Source organism: Chionomys nivalis, chromosome 3 (genome assembly GCF_950005125.1).
Source record: "Chionomys nivalis chromosome 3, mChiNiv1.1, whole genome shotgun sequence".
In the NCBI taxonomy this organism is placed as follows: domain Eukaryota; kingdom Metazoa; phylum Chordata; class Mammalia; order Rodentia; family Cricetidae; genus Chionomys; species Chionomys nivalis.
In genome coordinates, this window is record NC_080088.1 from 1,482,620 (window position 1) to 1,503,569 (window position 20,950).

Here is a 20,950-nt window from a genome sequence, read left to right on the forward strand (position 1 = left end):
CTTCTGGGGTGAAGACAATACTACCTAAAAATAATGGGACATCATCCAAAGCAGCATGGTGGCTATAAGGACACTCCTGATTGTCACAGGACATGTGTCAGGTTTGGTACTCAAAGTCAGGATGAGTCCAGTTAGATATGCTTACCTTAATTGCTCATCACTTTTGAAGGTTTATGTGTTTTTTTATGTATATGGCTGTTTTGTCTGCATGTATGTCTATATAACAAAAGTGTGCCTGGTGCAAACGGAGTTCAGAGGAAGGTGTCAGATCCTCTGGAATAAGAGTTTCAGACAGTTGTGAACTGCTATGTGGGTGCTGAGAATTGAACCCTGGTTCTTTGGAAGAACAGCCAGTGCTCTTAACCTCTTCTTTTGTTGTTGTTTGTTTGTTTTTCAAGACAGGGTTTCTCTGTAGCTTTGGCACCTGTCCTGGAACTAGCTCTTGTAGACCAGGCTGACCTTAAGCTCACAGAGATCCGCCTGCCTCTGCCTTCCAAGTGCTGAGATTAAAGGTGTGCACCACCAACTCCCAGCTGCTGTTAACCTTTTAAATATCTCTCCTGCTCTATGAGGTTTGTTGCAAAATGCAGTCTCACCACAAGGAGAATACGTGGTATTTCATTTTAGAGTCAAATATAAGTGGGAACCGTGAACACAGAATCCATTTGCCCCCAATATCATATTCCATGGAAAAATGATTTTAACAGATGTTCATTAACAGAACAAAAGAGTAACAACCAAAGCGCTTTTAAAGGCTTATTTTATTTTTCAGTTATGTGTATGTGTGTGCGGTGGGCATGCAGTTTTGTGTGTGTGTCAATGCAGGTACCTCAAAGACCAGAATAGGGCATTGGATAGTCTCAGTAGGAGTCACCTAACATGGATGCTGGGAACTGTTGTTGGGTTTTCTGCAAGATCAGTACACGCCCTTAACTGTCAAGTCCTCTCTTCCAGCCTTTGAAACACTTTTTGAAATATGTTGGTGGAAACATAAGGCAGGGCCTTTGGGAAGTGAAGCAGTCTCTGCTGTGGTTGTTCGAGGCTATGTGATGACGGCCTTAGCTTTTGTGTGGTGGGAGGTAATCATCTAGTTATGCCTCTCAAAAGGCGTCTCCTTATTATCACGGGACTTTAGGTCAGATTCAGAGATGGGCAATGGATTGCTCGAAAGGAGGTTAAAGATATCCCAAGATAATTGGTTCTGGATATGTAACATTACAACTCCCCACAAACACAAAATTCTGCTCCGTCAATCACCTTGTAGAATATTTAAGGTGGATGTTGTCTTTTTGTCTGGGACTTCAGATCACAGGTTCTAGGGGCTAGCACGTAGGTATATTTGTGAAGCTCACGATTCAGCTCCATTACAGGGTTGGGATGAGTCCCTGTATCAACCAAGGTGGAAAGTGAGAAGGGACACTTGGTGTTCTCTCTTATCACACATATGTGCTGTGACGTGTGCACACCTGTACTCAGATACACAAACATGTGGACACATGTACACATGCACATACATACACATGCACACACATGAGTGTATATGTGCACATACATTCACATGCACTCACTCGCGCACGCGCGTGCATACACACACACACACACACACACACATGGACACGCATACACCACGAATGAATTTGGAGGCGTATTCTGAAGGAAGAAAGTCTGAACTCAGCACCGCTCTGCCCTGTCATCAGAACATGTGGGTCATCACATGCCCAACCACAGCCAGGCTATCATGAGCACACACCATGACCTGGATGGAATGAATGACCTTTGTTTGTTGTGGGGGCTTCTCACCGCATTGTCCAGACCACATGGCCCATATATTGCAATAAAATCCTAGAGTTAGGATGGCAGAGGTGAACAATGGCCTGGGGTCATATGATGCTAGATATGTTTATCAGGGCACACAGTGTTCACACAGCGTCCATTCTCTCTTCTGATATGCCTGAAAGATTTCCTAGTTAATTATGAATATATGAAATAGTAGTCAATATGTAAACACAAAAATGTGGCTGGGTATTCATGCTGTAACTAGGAGTACATAGTGATCTGAGCCATTGCCATAATGAGCCAAGCTGTTGATTGATTTGTGGGCTCCAGGGGTCTCTGCATTTTATGGATATCATTACTACTGGGAAGCAGGAGATTCAGCAGTGACCCAAGGCATCAACATAGGGTTCAAATGCACTGCACTGAGAACTGATGAGGTCCTTGGGCTGAGTGAAATCTTCTACAAGGGAAAGATGGCAGCAGGTTGGTTTGAGAGAACTGAAGACCTTGGCATCTGAGGAGACCCAGTCCAGCTGCCTCAGCACACTTGGAATTCTGTGGCTCTATCAAAGTCAAAGGATGCTGGGATTGTAGTGTAAGAGAAGTGTGTGGAAGGAAGGAGGGAGAGAGGGAGGAAGAGAGTGAGGGGGAGAGAGCACCATTGCGTCAGTCTCAACAGGAAGCCCACTGCGCCAAGCCCCCACCCCAGGCAGAGGGTGATGCTGCCCCTCCCCCTTTACTTCCCACCTTCCGTACAGAACCTAAGAGACTCTGGTGTTTGAAGACTTCAAAGGACAGGGTCTCCCCTTTGAACTCCGAGCACCTGCCGCTTTTGACGGGTCCCGCCCTGGGACAGAAAGCCTCGTTCTTTGAGGTGTTAAGAAAAAGTTCATGTACAAGGTAGAGACACAAAGGCAGGCAGCGCCATCTTTACTACAAGTACAGCAGGGTTTCATGGAGAAAGCATTTGTACCCAGCTCAGGACAGTGGTCCCACTTTAGCCAAATGGGCAGACAGTGACCCACAGCAAGAGGCCGGAAGCCAGTTATGATTGTTACCTCTGTGTCCTTACTCATATGTGTAAAGAAATGCTAGGAAAAAAAAATATACAACCAAGGGTGTCAGTGGGCGTCTGTGTGAGTCACACGCTCCAGTATAATGGGGAAAAGCAACAGGGTGAGAATAAAATATATCAATTTATTTTTACCTGCATGAAATATCACCACTTAAAACAAAAATGTAAATATTTTGAAGTTGAAAAAACAAACAGGAAATTTGCTTGAATACGGGGTGCAGGAGGATTTGCCTCAACTTTTAGCAGATTAGCCAACAGAAAGATAATCAGGCCATCACCGAAGGCTTAGATAATGCAATCTACAAGGATGAAATAATATGAAGTATCAAAAGCTACAGACAAAAATCCTGGTGAAAAGGGAGGGCTCATGTACACACACACTGCAAGTTTTAATCATTGTGCATACAAAGCAGGGTATCTGACTCTGACGTAGCTCTCAGGTCAACTATTCCTGTGATCTGTTCAAATGCAGAACCACAGTTTTACCTCTGTCCCCAAGTTTGCCTTGGTCCAATTAGAGGAAGCCACCATTAGCAGCCAGAAGGTTCCACACGGGATGGACTGATGGTTTGTTCTATGTCTTGAATGTTCTTCTTCTTTTGCAAAAGAATTTGTAGAATTTCTGTCTCCCAGAAAAGAGAGAGAGATCAACACACATCACACACACACACACACAAAGGAAACATTGCTGCCTTTGGGATTATGACTCACACAATGTAAATAGACAGATTTACACATTAAAAATTAAATATTTGACCATACATGTATGAAAATCATGAACTAAGAAAAGCAACTCTAATGGCACATTCTGGCAAGATGTGGACACCATGGGTGGATCTCAAATACTGCTGGTGGCAATGCAAGTGGGCCAATCTCTCTGGAAACCACTGGATAGTTCCCTATAAAACAAGATGTGCATGTACTGTGATGTACTTTGTGACACAGGAGTTAAACTCTAAGGCATTCATCCTAGAGATCTGAAAACTTGTGTCCTCAAAAATATCCCTGTGTAGGAATGTTCATAGCACAATTACCCATAAGCCTCAACTTGCAAAAGACCCAAAGTTCTTAGCAAGCTACAAGTCTAAAAATCCCCAGTCTTCCTATAATGACCTCCCACTGCTAGGCTGGAACAAAAAGAATTTATTATTGGGAAAGTAAACTGGATAGATTTTAGAACATTGCATAAGCCTTTAAGATGTCAACCTCAGGATGAGGGAACTGCCTAAGTGGTTAAGAACACGGGCTAGTCTCCCAGAAGACCCAGGTTTGATTCCCAGCATCCATATAACAGCTCACAACCTTCACCAGTTCCAAGTGATCCAGTACTGTCTTCTGACCTCTGTGGGTATCAGGCATACATGTGGTACACAAATGTACATGTAGGCAAAACACCCAAACACATAGAATAAATAAAAATGTATTTGTTAAGAAGAGTCAACTTCAAGAGACTGTATTTATAAAGTACGCCAGTAATTAAAGAGACAGTTGCCAGAGGACAGGAACAAGGTGTGGGTGGATCTAAGCACAAATACAGATGGTCCCAATGGGGAGTTCTAGGGACAAGGAACATCTGTGTGCCTTGACAGTAGTGAGATGAAGTTATATAGAATTTTATATGCACACACACACATGCAGATCACACACATACAAATACACAAACCCACAATACACACATTTGCACTCACACGCAGACACAAACATACACACCATATGTATGTGTACAAAAAGCATACACACACACACACACAAACAAGTGAGTGCAGCTTGGAAGCATAATGTCCTAGTGATAATTTCCTGGCTTTACTATGATGTCACAACTTCATACAAATCACAGTATGCGGAGAACTGGGTGAGATGCATGCAGGGCTGCATAGGAGCTTTGCAGATTTCTGTGAGAATTGTTTCAAAATGAATAATTAAAAGAAAATGGATGCCAGAAGGGCACAAGTGGACCTGTATATTTATTAAATGTACAGGACCCCAGAGAAGACAGATCAGCATAAAAAGGTGATGGGAGAGATACAATGTGAGTTGGTCACCACGAACTGAGAAGCAGCATTCAGACTCCAGAAATAGAAATTTTCCTTAGGCCAGACAGGCCTGGGTGGGAGAGAATTCTCTTCTAGATTGCAACCTGCCAAGTGGGGTAGAGAAAAGGATACTAGAGGTAACCAAGAGTGGAGGAAGGGAAACTTGACCACTAGAATAGGCTTGCAGCAGAATGAAAAGGTGTCTGTAATTACAGGCTGTGGGTATTGAATCCTGGTGTCTGGTGGGGTCTGCTGCGTATTGCAATGGAAGACGATGAAGGTGGAGGTGGCAGTTCAGGAATCTGAGCCTGACTGAGGAGGGACACAGCCCAGCCCAGGCGTGCTGACTGAGGCTTGAGCTAGGATGAGGAGCATGGAACCCGAACAGACAAATCTAATGGGAAAGATTCTGGATGAGAATATCGAAGGTTCAAGTCCGTGGCTGGATGTGGTGCAGGAATCTATTCAAGGTTTTGTCTGGGATACAGGACCAGTGAGAGTGAGGGATTTCATGTGGGCCATGTGACCGCAAGCTGGCCATATTGAAAATGTCCTCCAGCTTCCTGAAGTGTGTGCTTAGAAAAGGATAATCTGGGTTTCGGAGTGATCGTTAGTATAGTTCACAGGCTGGGAAGGTGGGTCATTCCTGGAACCTCAACACAGGGAGACCAGGGCTACAGTTAGACCCTGTCTCAAAACAAACAATAGACAAACACCCAACCCAGACAGAAGACCTCGACAATGCTAACACTAGACAGGATGGGTGGTATGGAAGGACAGGATCCCTGCAAGTGAAGCTTTTCTACAAAGTCTAGAAAACATGGATCCATTCCTCATACTGGTTGCTTTGTTATGACCATACTGTCTAAAACCTGTCATGCTAGGTGGCTCCAGGGGTCTGGACTGAGTCACACTTCCCACATACCAGCCCCTTCCTTCTCTGCTTCCTTGGCAACCTCCTCCCATGGCTGTTGTCGTCAAGGTAAAATCAGGTGAACTTCATCCACCATAGCAAGCCACTCTGAGGTCCCCAGCAACGGAAGAAGACGTGGGGCAAAATCACTCATTGTCCAAGGGGCTAAGGCACCCTCTCTGAGTCCACAGAACATCACCCTACAATTAATCTTGATTGCGGGTCTCAGAATAGCACCCCCTCATCTAGCTGTCGGCTCCTTTGTTCTCCAACTTTCCTAAACGATGTCACAGTAGCTAAGACCTTGTCTTCGGGTCTATTTATGTTGAGGGATTTTTATTTAACTCCACTAAGAAGGAAGCTTCCTATGCCAGCTGTGGTTTTCTTAGAACCCTCTAGAGTTTCAGGCTGACTGAGGTGGATGTCTGAGGGGGTGAGAAGAGATCGAGGTGCCAGCAGTTGCTGCCTTGCTCCGTGCACCCAAATTGTATGGAAAACCCTCTTTACCTGTAAGCTAGATCTTTCCCCACCTTTTGCCTGTTGGTTGAGTCTTCAGGGAAAGCAGTGTGCCATTCTGTGTGTCTGCAGGAAGTCTGCTGACATCTCCTTTGGTGGAAGGGTTGTGCCCGATTCAGCTTGGGCACAGGGGCTACAGAGGAGCAGCCAGCCCCATCCAGGAGCTATTTCAGTGTCCTCCCAGGTCATCGTGTGCATGAGCCATGAAACTTGAGGGTTGTTGTGCTTGCTTCTTTGTTTGTTTAGGGTCTTTTTTTCCAAAATCAAAATAGGTTGTTGGTTTTTTTCTTTGAGAAATGATATGTGCTTATTATAAAGGATTAAGAAAAGACAGAAAAATATAATGTAGACATTGAATATGATGTGATGCGCACTCTTTTTTAAAAGATATTTCAATGTTATTTCTTTTCCTTGTGTGATATAGGGCATACATAAAGAAATGGGTTGAGAAGAAAGAATTCATAAATGTGCTTTGCATGTATGTTGTCATGTTGTTGTGTGTGTTGGGGGGTTATGTACACACATGTGAAGGCCAGAGTTCAATGTTAAGTGTCTTCCTCAGTTCTATTACACCTATTCCGTGAGACAGACTCTCTTATTGAATCTGGGGCTCACTAGTTCAGTTAGACTAGCTGGCCAGTGAGCCCCATGCCTCTACTTCCCCAGAACTGGGGTTGTAAGTACACGCTCCACTTAACTTTATTACATAGGCGCTGGGGACCAAGCTCAGGCCCTCATGTACATAGCAAGCTCTTTACCAACTGGGTCATCCCCCCAGCCAAGATGAGCAAACTTATTTCTTAGAATAAAATTTGATTTTTTTCCATGTATGAGTCCCTTTCTATTCCATGAATGTGATATATCATAAATTTTATTTTACTGTCAGTATTATGAAAGAGAGAATGTATGTGTGTGCATAAGCATGTTTGGTGTTTATTGTTCAGTGGTGTTCCAATACGTATGTGTGCACATATGCAGATATGTGGTCGGCAATCCTCAAACTCTATCCACATTTATTTATTGAAGTGGGATCTCTTTCTGAACCCAAGTCAAGTGAGAAAAGGCACCCAAGGTATCCTGTGACTTCTATACACATGCATGTAAACAGACACACACATACACACACATACATATACACACACACATATACAGAGAGAGAGAGAAAGAATAAAAAGGGTAGTGTTGTGGACTTTCTTCATGAGAAGACAGCATTATATAATGTTCTCAGGTATTCTGAAGCCTGTTTCCTGCTCCTGCCTTATATGTTAATGTACGTAATCACATGTGTGGGCTTTTTATATGGGATCACACATGTGGGATCATATATGTGGGATCCTGCATGTAGATTGTATGTATTGGATTATATGTGTGAGATTTTATATGTGGGTTCTGTATATGGGTCCTATGTTTCAGATCATATTGTGGGTTGTGTGTTTGCGATCATATGTGTAGAATCATGTGTGTGGGATCATTCCATGTCAACCTTCCTCTGGAAGGACAAAGAACAGTGAGGAGAGAGGGGTTCCATTTCTCATGTTTCCCCCAGGACTTCTGGACTGTGCAGCTTGAGACAGCGTATCTGGGGAGACCCTAGTCTTTGGGTTCAGGAGCATGCACTATGCATGAATGAGCTCTGGTTGAAAGCCTGGATCCCGGGATACACTGCTGATTTTTTTCCTCATTTTCTCTGGGACTCGATCTTCCTAGCAGGTTTCTGCTTCATTTAGAACCGTCAATACCTCAATTAGTGCCTGCTCCCTTCCCTTGGGAGGGACAGCTACACATGTCACTTCACAGGCCTCTGGAACCTAAACACCCCCTGAGAGTGCCAGGTCATAAAACACCTCCTCATTAGCAGCAGTGTTTGCTGACAAGCCCTTCCTCCTCTGTCTTCCTTTCAGGAGGAAACAACTGACAGACAGGAGACATTGGAAAGATGCTGCCTGCCTGGTTTCTCTGAGAGTATGCCAGATGTGTGCAGCTGGGCACATGGATTTATATGTAGGATGAGGAAAAACCTTGGTTTCAGGTGTGTGTGTGGGGGGGCAGCCTATGATCCTCCTGGCATTTATTCGGAAGCAAGACACACCTCCATCCTGAAGCATCAGTGATAACTGCACTCCAGCACTTGAGCAGAATTCCCCTTCCCAGCCTTGAATAAGTACAGGAAGGCAGTGACTTCCTGTCGAGCAGGCTGAACTCCCAGCACCTCCTGAAGCCGTGCTTTATCTGCAGACTCATCCAGGTTGTCTTAGGTCTCCACAGACACTCAGCCAAAGATCCTCTCACGAAACCTGTGAAATCTGGCAAGCTTGTCGAGCTGTAGAACTCCTAAATAAGAAATCTGCAATCGTGCATTTATTCACAAATACGTGCTGCAAAGACTTGCGCATTGTCTTGGTTTCTGTATAAAATTTGGTAGGAAGACTTTATGATAATTCAAGTGAAAAGAATGTGGTGATATCCTATTGGCTTTCCAAGAGGACTCTGACAGCTGTTTCCAGAGACTGCTGCAGTGGGTTGATAGAGGGCACAGACATGTGCACACCTGTGTGAGAGCATGCCCTGCTAGCAGCTGTACCCACTCATGTACTCTTTTATGAGTGCACCATGTATTCATACATGCACTCAAGCACGTGTGTATCTGTGCATGTGATATGTGGCCCGTGCTTGTGCTCACAGCTCCATGTGGCTGTGCTGGAAGCCAAGAGCACAATTATCATAAAATGGAGAGTAACTGAGGAAGATACCTGAGGTCAACCTCTGCCTCTGACCTCTTTGGTCAGGCTCACCCACACAATGTTCATACCTAAACATACACACACACACAAATTACACTACAGTTTCAGACCTGCACAATCTCTCTAATGCTACCCCCTTCATACGGCTTTTTGTTTTTCCTTAGAGTCTTCAGTTTTATACATATTCATTTAAAACTTGTTCCTTGTAGAACGGTATATAACAGACTAGGGCAAAGCAACTGGGGACTTAAATCTTAGCTGGAAGAGTTAGGTAAGGCTACACTAAGTTGCTCATGATCACCAGCCAGTGTTTGGAAGGAGGATGACGATTCATCTTCTGTGTTTCTCCATGACACACGGCATCTACATGTGAAGTACCTGCTCAGAAGCCAGATCGCAGCCTGGGGCCCATTGACTCACTGTGTCCATCCCCAAGCCACCTGGAAACTGCTGGCTCCGTTTCCATGGAAACTGCTTGCTCTCTGAAAACTGTATCGGAATACTTGATGAGGACAGAAGTAGCTGAGAGAAAATCCATTTCCAGGCTCCTAGAGGGTCAGTAGCAGACTGACATCCATCTCTCTCTGGGTCCTGCAGTTGGTGGCCTCAGCATCCTGGTGGCATTGTAGCAGGCATCTCTGCAGCCAGTGATGGAAGGCCATGCCCAAGGTAGAGGTCACAGACACCCTATAATCTGATCGTAGAGCAATGAGCCACTACTTCGGCCATATCCTGTTGGTCACGTGATCTGGTGGCTCTGGAGAATGTGGGAAGGAGTTCCACAGAGTAGGAATTCAGGAAAGCCATTGTCGAGAGTGATCAAAGCACTGCCCTTGACCTTTTTCTAATCTCCTTTTGCATAAAGTCATACTGCATGGCAAGTTTTCTACTTATTTATTTTACTATCACTTCAGCAGGAAATTCAAGTCTATTTACTAGTTTCTCATTTTCCTCTAATTACTAATGAGTTTTTCTATTAGGCAAAAGCAGAATATCTATGTACATAACCAGACAGGAAAGGAAAAAAATGATCAGGAAGAAGTGGCTTCCCACATCTCCTTGTGAATGAGGGAAAAATACTGTTTTAATATCTCTTGCTTCATATGCATGCTTGTCATGCAAAATAAATCAAATTTCTTCCAATGGTGGACAAGAAGCAACTTCAGAACGAATCTGATATGAAGCCTAAGCATTCTGTGTCGTTGCCCTGACAGGTTTAATCATGTCAGCCAGCCTGGCACCACAGCCAGGAAGTGGGGATATTGTCCTTGCTAAAGCCCGGCGTCAAGTATAACCCACTCTAGCTCAGAAACATGGACCTGATGAATGGTTATAATCAAAGTAACTTCATTATGTAAGAACAGTGACCCAGCCGAGAAGATATTTCAGTGCAGTTAAGAACTTATTAATTCCTGGCAGGAGGAATTATTTTCTTTATAGGGATTAGAGAAGCCCAGTAGGCAGCCCCACTTGCTAAAACTTTTATGAACAATAAGTATTTGGGCAGGAGGCATTTGTGACCCTGCAGCGGTGGTAATCAGGACCTGGGAGTCCACCAGGCCTTTCTTCAGACACCCTGTAGCTGGTGCCTCCGACATAATCTCATTAATTGTCATCAGAGTCTAGGGGGTTGTTCTTACAGACGAGGAAACAAGCGTGGAGCAGAGAGTGTGAGGCCCCAAACTGGGAAGGGGCAGGTTGGCCACTGAGCGGCTGGAGGGAAAACAGGCAGAGAGTCCTTGTCTATTTTCCTCACTCAGTTCTTCCTGCAGGCTTTAAAACAGCAATGTTTTGTCCATGGAGAACCATAGGAAACTGTTCTCCAGCCCCGAAGGATCCTTTGGTAGTGTGGTCTAGGCTTTGGTTGAAATATCATGTATGTTTTTAAAAGAGAATTCTGGCATATACAGTAATGTAGATAAAACCCGAGGATGCTATGCCCAGCAGGATGCTATGCCCAAGCTGGACTCTAAGGACACACACTGCAGGAATCCGTTAGTGTGAGGTCCCTACAGTGGTGGCATTCGCACAGACGGAAGTTATTACCATACAGCATGTGTTGGTGTTAGCTCTCGTTGTGGTGAAGTTGTGACCGTGCACACAGAAATGTGCTAGAAAAGATGCTTGAGTAGAAGTCATTACATAGAGTGAGAAGTACTATCTCAAATACGGTATTCATAAGCGTCTTAATAATTAGCTGCTAATGGGAGGGGGTGAAGAAAGGCCAGCTTCCGGCATTCACCCATTTCAGTGATACAAACACCCCCACCATTGTCAGCGTCAAATTAAGGAGGTCACATCTCTGCCACTGTGCCATGAGTCAGGTCGAGAGATGCCTGATGACTCTCTCTGGCCAGGGGCTGCAGTAACCCTGCATGGCTGAATCTTTAAACTGCAAGAAAGTAGGTCAGAAGATGCTCCTAACACAACCCAAGAATGCAGACTTGCTGCGAGTTAAGGAGCTGTGGGGTAGCTCCATGGCTAATGAGCGACGCTTATGAACTCGTTTCTCCTGATGTAAAACAACACCTGCCTTAATGAGTAATTTTGCAGGAAAATACATAGCGCATAGCTTTGGCCGGAGCCGTCCTGGGTCTGGATTTGCAGTTTTCTCACAGTCTCTCCCTAGTACCAATTCCTGTTAAATGACTCCGTCCATTTGTGCTGCTTCGGGAATCATGGCAGAGAGCGTGGCTGCCCTGATATGCTGTCATCTCTCGGCGCCCAGGACTGTGACAAGTGAAAAGGTCGCCGTGCCTTCAAACATCAGCACTGAAGAGAAGCCGTGGTGATGGCTCATTAAAACAAATGGGTTCTTCTGGCCATTCTAAGCAGGATGGGGAAACCTAGGCTAGCTGAGTGTTTCTGACTGAATGCTGGCTTCATCACCAGAATTTAAAGCCCCATCTTGATGGGACTCTCACCCAGAAGAGAAATATGACTAAAAATGAAGATAGTCACTGGTAGAATAGTATCAGTGAGTAAAACCCCAAGCTGCATGGTTTCTTGAAACATGTCTCCCACATAGTGTGCAATAAAGCCTGTTACAGCCTGAGAAAGGAAGTGCAGAGGTTCTCAAGATGGCTCTGCAGGTGAGGGCATTTTCTGTTAAGTCCAATGACCTCTGTTTGATCCCTGGGGTCCACATGGAGGAAGAAGAGAGCTAACTCATGCCAGATGTGCTCGGGACCACAGATATGCGTGTGTATACACACACACACACACAATTTATATGTGTGTGTATGAGAGAAAGAGAGAAGTGAGTCTTGTATGTGCATGTGAGAGAGAGAGAGAGGTGTGAGTTGTGTGTGTGTGTGCATGAGAGAGAGAGAGAGAGAGAGAGAGAGAGAGAGAGAGAGGTGTGAGTCTGTGTGTGAGAGAGAGAGAGGTGAGTCTTGTTTGTGTGTGTGAGAGAGAGAGAGCGAGAGAGGTGAGTCGTGTGTGTGTGTGTGTGTGTGTGTGAGAGAGAGAGAGAGAGAGAGAGAGAGAGAGAGAGAGAGAGAGAGAGGTGAGTCTGTGTGTGTGAGAGAGAGAGGTGTGAGTCTGTGTGTGAGAGAGAGAGAGGTGAGTCTTGTTTGTGTGTGAGAGGTGTGAGTCTGTATGTGTGTGTGAGTGTGCGTGCATGTATGCGTGAATGTGTGTCCATGCATGTGTGTGTGCATGTGTGTGATATTTTTAAGGAAATGGCAAACAGCATTCAAGTCGTCACAGCAATGCTTCAGTCTGTCCAGAGCAGCTCTCCCCTGCTCATCAGCAGATCTTAAATTGTTGCATTCTGGGGCTCTCCAGCCTTCCCACAGGGGCATCCTGCCCTGTGCCCTTGGCCCAACAAACCCCAAGGGAAACAGGAGCCCTGAACTCATACTGAACTCTAAATACTAACACTGGAAGAAGGAAACCATGGGCAATTCCCCAGAGAAAACTTCCATTTTTCATGTTCCCCTTTCCATTTTTACAGATACTGTGAAATACTGCCCATGACTTTGAGACACTTAAAACCATAAAGCATGGAAGATCTATGCAAGGGAGTCATGAAAAAAGTAAAATTTCAAAACATACCACAAGGTGAATGACCCTTGAGTCCATTATGTGTAAAGAGCTCGGAAGGCTAACATGAAAACAGATATTACATGGTCCCATTTGCGAGTAGTATTTAGAAAAGACACAGAAGAGTGGAATGTGGAGCCAGCAAGGTGCCTCACTGGCTTAGTGGATAAGGGCACTTGGAGCTAGGCATGATGACTCCAGGTCAATCCCAAGGACTCACATGGTAGGAAGTGAGGATACATTCTCATATATCATCTATGAACTGCACACACACATGCACACACACATGCACACACACAGAAAGAATGAGAAAAAGAGAATAAATATATAAAAGCTAATAAAAATTTTAAAGTAAAATCAGTAGCTCCCTCAGCCTTGGGGTTGGCACAGTGAAGTTACCAAGTTAGACAGGACTCTTTCTAAAATAATGTAAATGCTAGTTAGAAGTTGATGCAGTATGAAAACATGTAACTCTGTAAAATCCTTTTCAAGATGTACATTACATTTGTATTTATACATCATGCAACATGTGTATACCTGTATGTGTAATTAGTATTGTATACATAAATATAGTTGTACATTTGGTAACACAAACTTACCTGTTGAGTAGACCAACCCCCTCAAAAAAAAATCACGTACTGTAGAAGATTCAGGCTGCGGACTTAGGTGGGAACATTCACTGCAGAGGTAACACTATCTACCCAACAGCCTGCACTGCAACAGACCCTGGCTGTCAATAAGTATCTCTGCGAAGCCCTGTTTCCACAGAAAGCTGCATTATGAGGGTTCACGAATCTTGGAGAAACACAAATTCAAATTTGACCCTAGAAACAAGGGAAGGGTCTTTCTCCCTAGGATTGGAGGCATGGGGACATGTGGGGGACATGAGGATTTGTTTTTAATAGTTTTCAAAGATTCCCAGTCTCTTTGGAGACATTGCATTCCTTACCCCTGTTATTAAATATGCCTCTATGTATTTATTTCTTTAGCCTTGATATTTCAAACTGTGTGGGTGATCTATTATATTGAGTCATTAGAGGCCAACTGTCAATCAAACAGGTTGCTTTGTGCTTGTTAGGGGAGAGCTCATGGCTACCTTCATCTGACTGAAAGCCAACAGAGCAGGTGGAAGGTCAAGTCCTTCCAGGGTGTATTCTTGAAGGTCATCCCCACGTTAATTCTCTAGCATGAGTTTACTGCAAATCTAGGTCAGGCTATGCAAGCGACAGATTCTCGGAGGAGATGGCTTCTCTCTGCCTGTGGCACAAGCCGGGGCTGTTTGTAGCCTTTGTCATTTGGGGATTTTATTTGACTTTTTGTTTCTCATTTTCTCTAAAGGTGAAGGCTTCGAGGCACCTGAGTGAGGAAGTCTGCCTCTTAGCTCTCTGCCTCTCAGATAACCAAAGCACTAATACCATGACAACACTCAGATAACTGAAAAACCAATACATGCCAACTTAGATATTGAAGCACCTATACCATTGCTTGTAGCTTTCCAGGATCCATTTTGGCTTTGACCTGAATTCTCTCTCTCATTTGCTTGTAACTTTAGAATAAAGTTCGTAAGATGGGTTTTAAAATAGACTTCCAGAATTCCAGAGCTGAGAATGGAGTCTTATGCTACCCATTGCTAAGAACAAAAACCTACAGATTAAGTGCAAATAGAAGAAAGAAAATGCAGATTTCACGAATAAAGGTTATCTTCTCATCCTCCTCCTCGTTCTTCCTTTTCTGTAAATTGTGGATGAGCTTTTGTTGTAAGTTAAGGAAGGAAGGAAGGTTTGAGGTCTCCAGGGAAAGATTTAATAGCAATCTGCAAAGTTCGTCAGAGAGGTGAGCCGAGAAGAGTGTGAGAAGTAGTTCCCAGGACTGACGTAATTTCATAAATAAGGGTTCCTCCCCAGGGCTGAATCATTATTTGCCTGTGTTCTGTGGTGACACAGGCCATGCCCCTGGCTCACATCTGGCTCCAAAAGACTTGGAATAAAACTGCAACTCCTTGAATATGAACCTACAGGGCAATTTCTGCTGTCTTTAGCGTTGTTACTCTTGGCTGTTGCTCAGCAGTTTCTTGGACACATTTTATTTCAAAGAATTGTCTCTTGAAGAATCACTGAGTGTGATGGTTGGGGAATCAAGAGTGCAGCATTGCTGAGCTGGGCTTGTCTTCTTTGCTTTGTTTTTTTTTTAGTTCCTGCTATGATAACCTCTTATCCCAACACTACCCTGGCCACTCAGGGTCAAAAGAAGGAGATGAGCTGTACAGCACATGGAGAGAAACCCATCATTGTCCGCTGGGAAAAAGAGGACAGGATCATTAACCCCGAAATGGCCCGTTACCTTGTGTCCACCAAGGAGGTGGGAGAGGAGGTGATCTCTACTCTGCAGGTAAAAATGCCAGATGGGACAGAGTTCTGGGACAGTTCGTCAGCCTTCTGACACAGACATGTGCATGGCTGGAATGACATGTGAATATCCTGCTGGAATTTTCTCATGACACCCCATTCCTCTGCTGATATTCATGGACAAGGTCACTGAGTGACCCTCTGAAGTAAACTTCACGGCCATTGTCCACAGAGAAATAACTAAGCCCTGAAGAAGGTCTCTCAATGAGCATTGTCCTCAGAGGAGTGGGGTGGGTGTAAGCTGCATATTCAACAGCGTGAGCTTTGAGAAAAGAAAACCTACAATAAATACAATAAAGATATTTTTAAGAGCTGGAGAGCTAGCTCAGGAGTTAATAGTTAGCCTGAGTTTAGTGCCCAGAACCCACGTCGTGGTTCACCACATCTGTGATTCCAGCTCTTGGGGATCCAATGCCTGCTTTTGGTCTCCAGGGGTTCTTGCATACATGTACACATGACCCAACACATATACATGTAACTTAAAACAAAATAATTTTTTAAAAAAAGGAAAAATATTTGGTTCTTTGTAGAAAATCCAATGGAGAGAATATTCCGTCATTAATCTAGACTCACAAGAGCTAGGAGGAAGCGTGTCTGTTCTGTCTGCAGCACTGAGGGTGACTGACTGAACAATCTTCATGAGGAAGGCTGGTACAGAAGCACACACATGAGGGAAATTTAAAGCTATGTGCTTAGAACAGACAGTGGCTCTGCCTCCAGGGTACAATCCTCGAGGCTCTATGGTGCAGAACACTGGTGAGGTCCTGAGGACATTGACAGGACAAGCCGTGTCTTAGCTTCACAGATACCAGACATGAGGATGCTGCAATCGTGTATCTGGATACCGTAGACTTGCATATATTGCATATAATACACATCTCACACATATTGGAACCCACTCCATGTTGTTCAAAATAGCAAATACACTGGAAATGTGTAGAGCTGCTGTACTGACCATTTAGGAAATCCTAGAAAGAAACAGCGTGTTCAAAAAGTCATCGCTGTGTCCGTAGGAACAGAGTGATGGGTGCAGAGAGATGGCTCATTCATAGACGTTTCTTCTGCATGGCTCTTTAAAATCACACCACATGGGAAGAGAGAGAAGTGTGTGGAGTATAGATGGGCCTGACCACAGCAGCCCATGTAAATCAGACATCTAGTCCAACAAGACAGACGGACCTGTTTGCATGCTTATCATTGCATGGAAGTATTTTCCCCTCAGAATGTATAAACGTGGGTACATTTGTGTAAATGCATGCAAGTGTAGATCAGTGTATATCAGTATGTGGGCAAGTATGTCTTTGTCAGTGTGTCTGCCTGTGAGTGTGCACATGTGCAGGTGAGTCTGTGAGTGTGGACATGGGTTGTGAGGTTGTGTGTACAACTGTGAAACTGGATATGTGTGTACATCTTTATTTGCATCTAAGTATACATCTCTGAGTGTGCCTGTGTGAATGTGATTGTGTGTATATCTGTGTGTGTGTGTATCCATGTGTGTGAATGGGAAAGTATGCATATGAGTGTCTCTTTGTGTGCTGTTTGAGAATGTGTGTGTGAGTGTGTATTCATGAATGTGTGTTAGTGTGAGTGACTGTGAATATGCCTGTGTCTGTGTGTATCTGTGTTCATGTGGGGGTGGGAATGCTTATGTGTATCTCTGTGTCTATGTCTGTGTTGTGTGTATGTGTCCATGTTTGTAGTCGTAATGAGTGCTGGGAATGGCAGGAAATCATGTCTGCTGATCTCCAGTTCAAACTACTATCAGAAGTGACATCTTTTCTGCTTTGGTCACAGATTCTGCCAACAGTGAGAGAAGATTCTGGTTTCTTCTCCTGCCATGCTATCAATTCTTATGGGGAGGACCGTGGAATAATTCAACTCACAGTGCAAGGTACGCTGGACACAACAAAAGGAATTTAGGACAAGGTGTGCTGACCTCAGGGAGCAGTACGGCCCCAATCAGCTGGGAACACTTTGTATTCTCAGGAAGTCCTAGCTATGTAGGAAATTGGCATAAGTCTGGATTTCATCAGAAGGTGTGACTGTGTGGAATTCAGGGAGCAAACCCTTGTGGGGACCAGACCGCTCTGATGAGAGACCAGAGACTTAGGCCAAGTGCAAACAAGCTTAGCCACTCCATCTTGGGAGCCTATGTATGAGATGAAGAGGATGGGAGGGAAGTCCACCATCTGGGAATGAATGTGCTGTGAGTCAAAGCAGTGACGCATGCATCTCGCAGGTCTGGCCTGGTGCCACACAGGCTGCAAACAGAATCTGTTGAAGAAGTGGGGCAGTGCCTTCTAGTTAATCAGAAAAGGAAAATTGGCTAGCAAATGCTTTCTACCAGGCAGTGCCTGCTGGCTATAAGCAACTCTTCCACTGGAACTTAAATCCAGGCTTGATCTGAACTAACCTCCATCTTTCTGTTGATGATACAGAACCCCCAGACCCTCCCGAGATTGAGATCAAAGATGTCAAAGCACGCACAATCACGCTCAGGTGGACCATGGGGTTTGACGGCAACAGCCCCATCACAGGCTATGACATCGAATGCAAAAATAAATCAGGTAAGCTTTTCACTCTCCCCCTGACTTGTCTGCGTCTTGCATGCCCGTCTGCCTTCCTTCTTGTCTCTTCATCGTACGTCCACAGTTCCTCCGCACACAAATCTCAGAATGCTGTTTCCATTTGGTCCGTGCCTTGCATGAGTATGTCCAGGTTTCTTTCTGTGCCCACATTCAGTTCCTGTCTGAGTGACCTGGCAGGACCTCAGCCTTGGTCTTGGTAGGCACTTGGTAGGCATTCCTCCCACCACAGGCTTGCCCATTAGTACCAACAGAAATAGGCTTCTATCCTGGTCTTTCCTAGCTACCAGCCTCCTTACCTTCCACTGCTCCAGATAGGTGCTGCCCTGGATTACAAACCTGGATCTCCCGTCCCAAGCTTCAGGCTTCACCATGCAGGTGTCTGCAGGATGTGGCATATGACAAGTCTGTGCAGAATGAGAAAGGGTAATCTTCCTTCAAGTGATAATGGCTCTACAGCAACCCTCTGGAAATGGCCTAGGGACAGGCCAGGGAGCACTCAGCCAGTGCACAGCCAACACATAAAACAGACCTAGCTAGCAGCACCACGGCAGGCTTTCTCTCTGGTCTTTTTTCCAAAGGCTACTGCAGTCCCACATGGAATCTTACAGTCTCCCTGGATGAAGATAGAATAGCACCACTGTGGCCTCTCGCCAGAATTTTTCTGTGTCTTATAGAAGATACAGGGTAGGAGAGCAATCTGCATGGGAAGGGTTAATTCACTTCTCAGAGGCACAAGAGCATTTTTTTTCTTTCTAGGCCAATGTGTTGCTTCATATTGCCCTGTCAGGAATGATTTGGTCTCTTTCGAGATGAGACATAGCAACAAATCAAACTCAAGACAGCTGAGAAGAGTAGGTCCAGAGGGCAAGATGGCTCACTAGCAGTGTGCCAGGGATAGAACCAGGAATTGGTGAACGGAAGTGAGGAATTAGGAGAGGCAGAATTTGGAGACTCGGAGCAAGTGTCAAGTATGGATCAATGGTTAAGGATCTTGTTCAGAATAGCTGGTTTGGGATGCACATAAGAACAGGGGGTGGCTCAGCTCTCTGGTCTCAGAGTTTCATATGGGAGTATTGCATGCATGCAACCCCAGGAAGACCCTTGAGGCAAGTAGTGCAGCTTGAAGTCACTATGTCCCTGGGGAAAGTAGTGGAGCAGTATCCAGGGCTGTGACAAACAGGCTTCTCTCAGGACCAACTAGGAGAGAGGATGGCTTTAAAAAAAGAGATTGTTCAGTGAAGTGAGGTACAGACTTGCCTGGAAACGGGGTAGTGATGAGGGACGGCAGAGACGTAGACAGGCACAGAGTCATTCAACATGACCCAGGTAGCAAGAAAAGCCCCACTTTCCCACAGGCTAAGCACTGGCCGCCCACATTCCTGGGACTGGAACACATAGCAGCCTCCCACTGCAGAGCAGGCCTGGTCCATGCTGCCTTCAGGGAAGGTCCCCCTGCCAACATCTGGTGCCCTCCCAAACCAGCAGTAATGAGCATTAGAATCCAGCTCATGCTGGCCCTCTGCTGGCCTTCGCTTCACCTTGTTATTCCTCTATCTGTCTCCCTTCTGCTAACCTCATCTGTGAAAGAGGAGAGCATTGCAGAGGCCAAGGCTGCCTCTGGCAGAAAGACCCAATTCCCCTCGATCATAGGGCCCCCACTCTTCTTTGGTGTTCCTTTTTCCTGGCAAGTTCTGTGACATATATCAAGTGGGACCCTCTGTGTGTATTAACTGCCATATCCGTGCACGCATGTCCCTCCACCAGTCTGGAAGTTGGTTGGGCTCCCTCTGCCTGCTATGTTTATTTCCACACTGCCCATTGTTCTGAATACCTGATAGGCAGTGGATGTCAAATCCATATTTAATGAGTCTTTAACACAGAAGTGCTCTTAAAATCCTTCACTCATTTTCTGACACATGGTCACCCCTACAAGTGCAGTCTTTTGTGTTACTCAAACATGCATGAAAATAATTACAAGATGCAGGCCTATAAAAGCTCATCTTGATGGGGTTAATTCACCATCTAAGAAATCTCAATGCACACCCCTCTCAGTTCCTGACAAGTTTCTCAGAGTTGTGCTTTGCTTTCCTCCTTTCTTCAGGTCCCTAGCTCATGGTACATTATCTAATGTGAATAGAATGTGGAGGAAATATTCCTTGTATTTAATTTACATACTTGAGCCTCAGAGTAGGAAGCCCTGGAGAGAGGGAGAAACTGCTCTCCTAATATGTAGTAGCTGCATTCAGTTCTGTAAAGCTCATGTCTGTCAGCATCTTCATGAGTCATGTCTTTTCCTTGGTAACTACTGGGTGTGTAAACTCATTACCATGTCTATAAGTGAATAAAATTTCTAAGATAAGTTCATAGAAAACCCATCCTTCAGGTTACATGTCTTCCAAAAAGCCCTCACCAACCAGCCATTCCTCTTCTCTACCCATAATCCTGTACTTCTCGGTGGAATCCCAACTAGTTAACCCAATCTATTCTCCACTGAGAATAGACACAAGCTGTCTGCTTGGAGTACCCTTGTGACCTGTGTCTGGCCAATTCTTTACAGTGTCTCTGCACTCCAGGGTTCCTGGTACACATTCTGAGCTTATAATCAATGTCCGTTGAACCCTGGATCTCCACTCATTTGCAGCAGTGCCACCATCTTGCAAAGGAACTTTCATCTACTTTTTGTAATTATTTTGCAAAAGCTACATTCAGCCAGTGTAGTAAAAACCCTTCACATTCTTAGCAAAGAGGGTTCTTATCAGTGCATCAGTCAAGACTGGAACTATCCAGTCCAGGAAACACGAACTTACCAGCTCTTCAAGGCCCACTCTGCCCTGTCCAGCTAGAACTCTTACAGGC

General features: G+C 44.9%; 1 protein-coding gene across 1 annotated transcript in view; it reads left to right on the plus strand.

The window, feature by feature from the left end:
* Dscam (DS cell adhesion molecule) overlaps positions 1-20,950 on the plus strand; it is a 544,090-nt gene that overhangs the window by 405,396 nt on the left and 117,744 nt on the right. Inside the window, exons 13-15 of the mRNA XM_057763777.1 lie at positions 15,293-15,489; positions 17,301-17,397; positions 17,945-18,073. Coding sequence (XP_057619760.1) covers positions 15,293-15,489; positions 17,301-17,397; positions 17,945-18,073 — 423 coding nt within the window. The remainder of the gene's footprint in view (positions 1-15,292; positions 15,490-17,300; positions 17,398-17,944; positions 18,074-20,950) is intronic.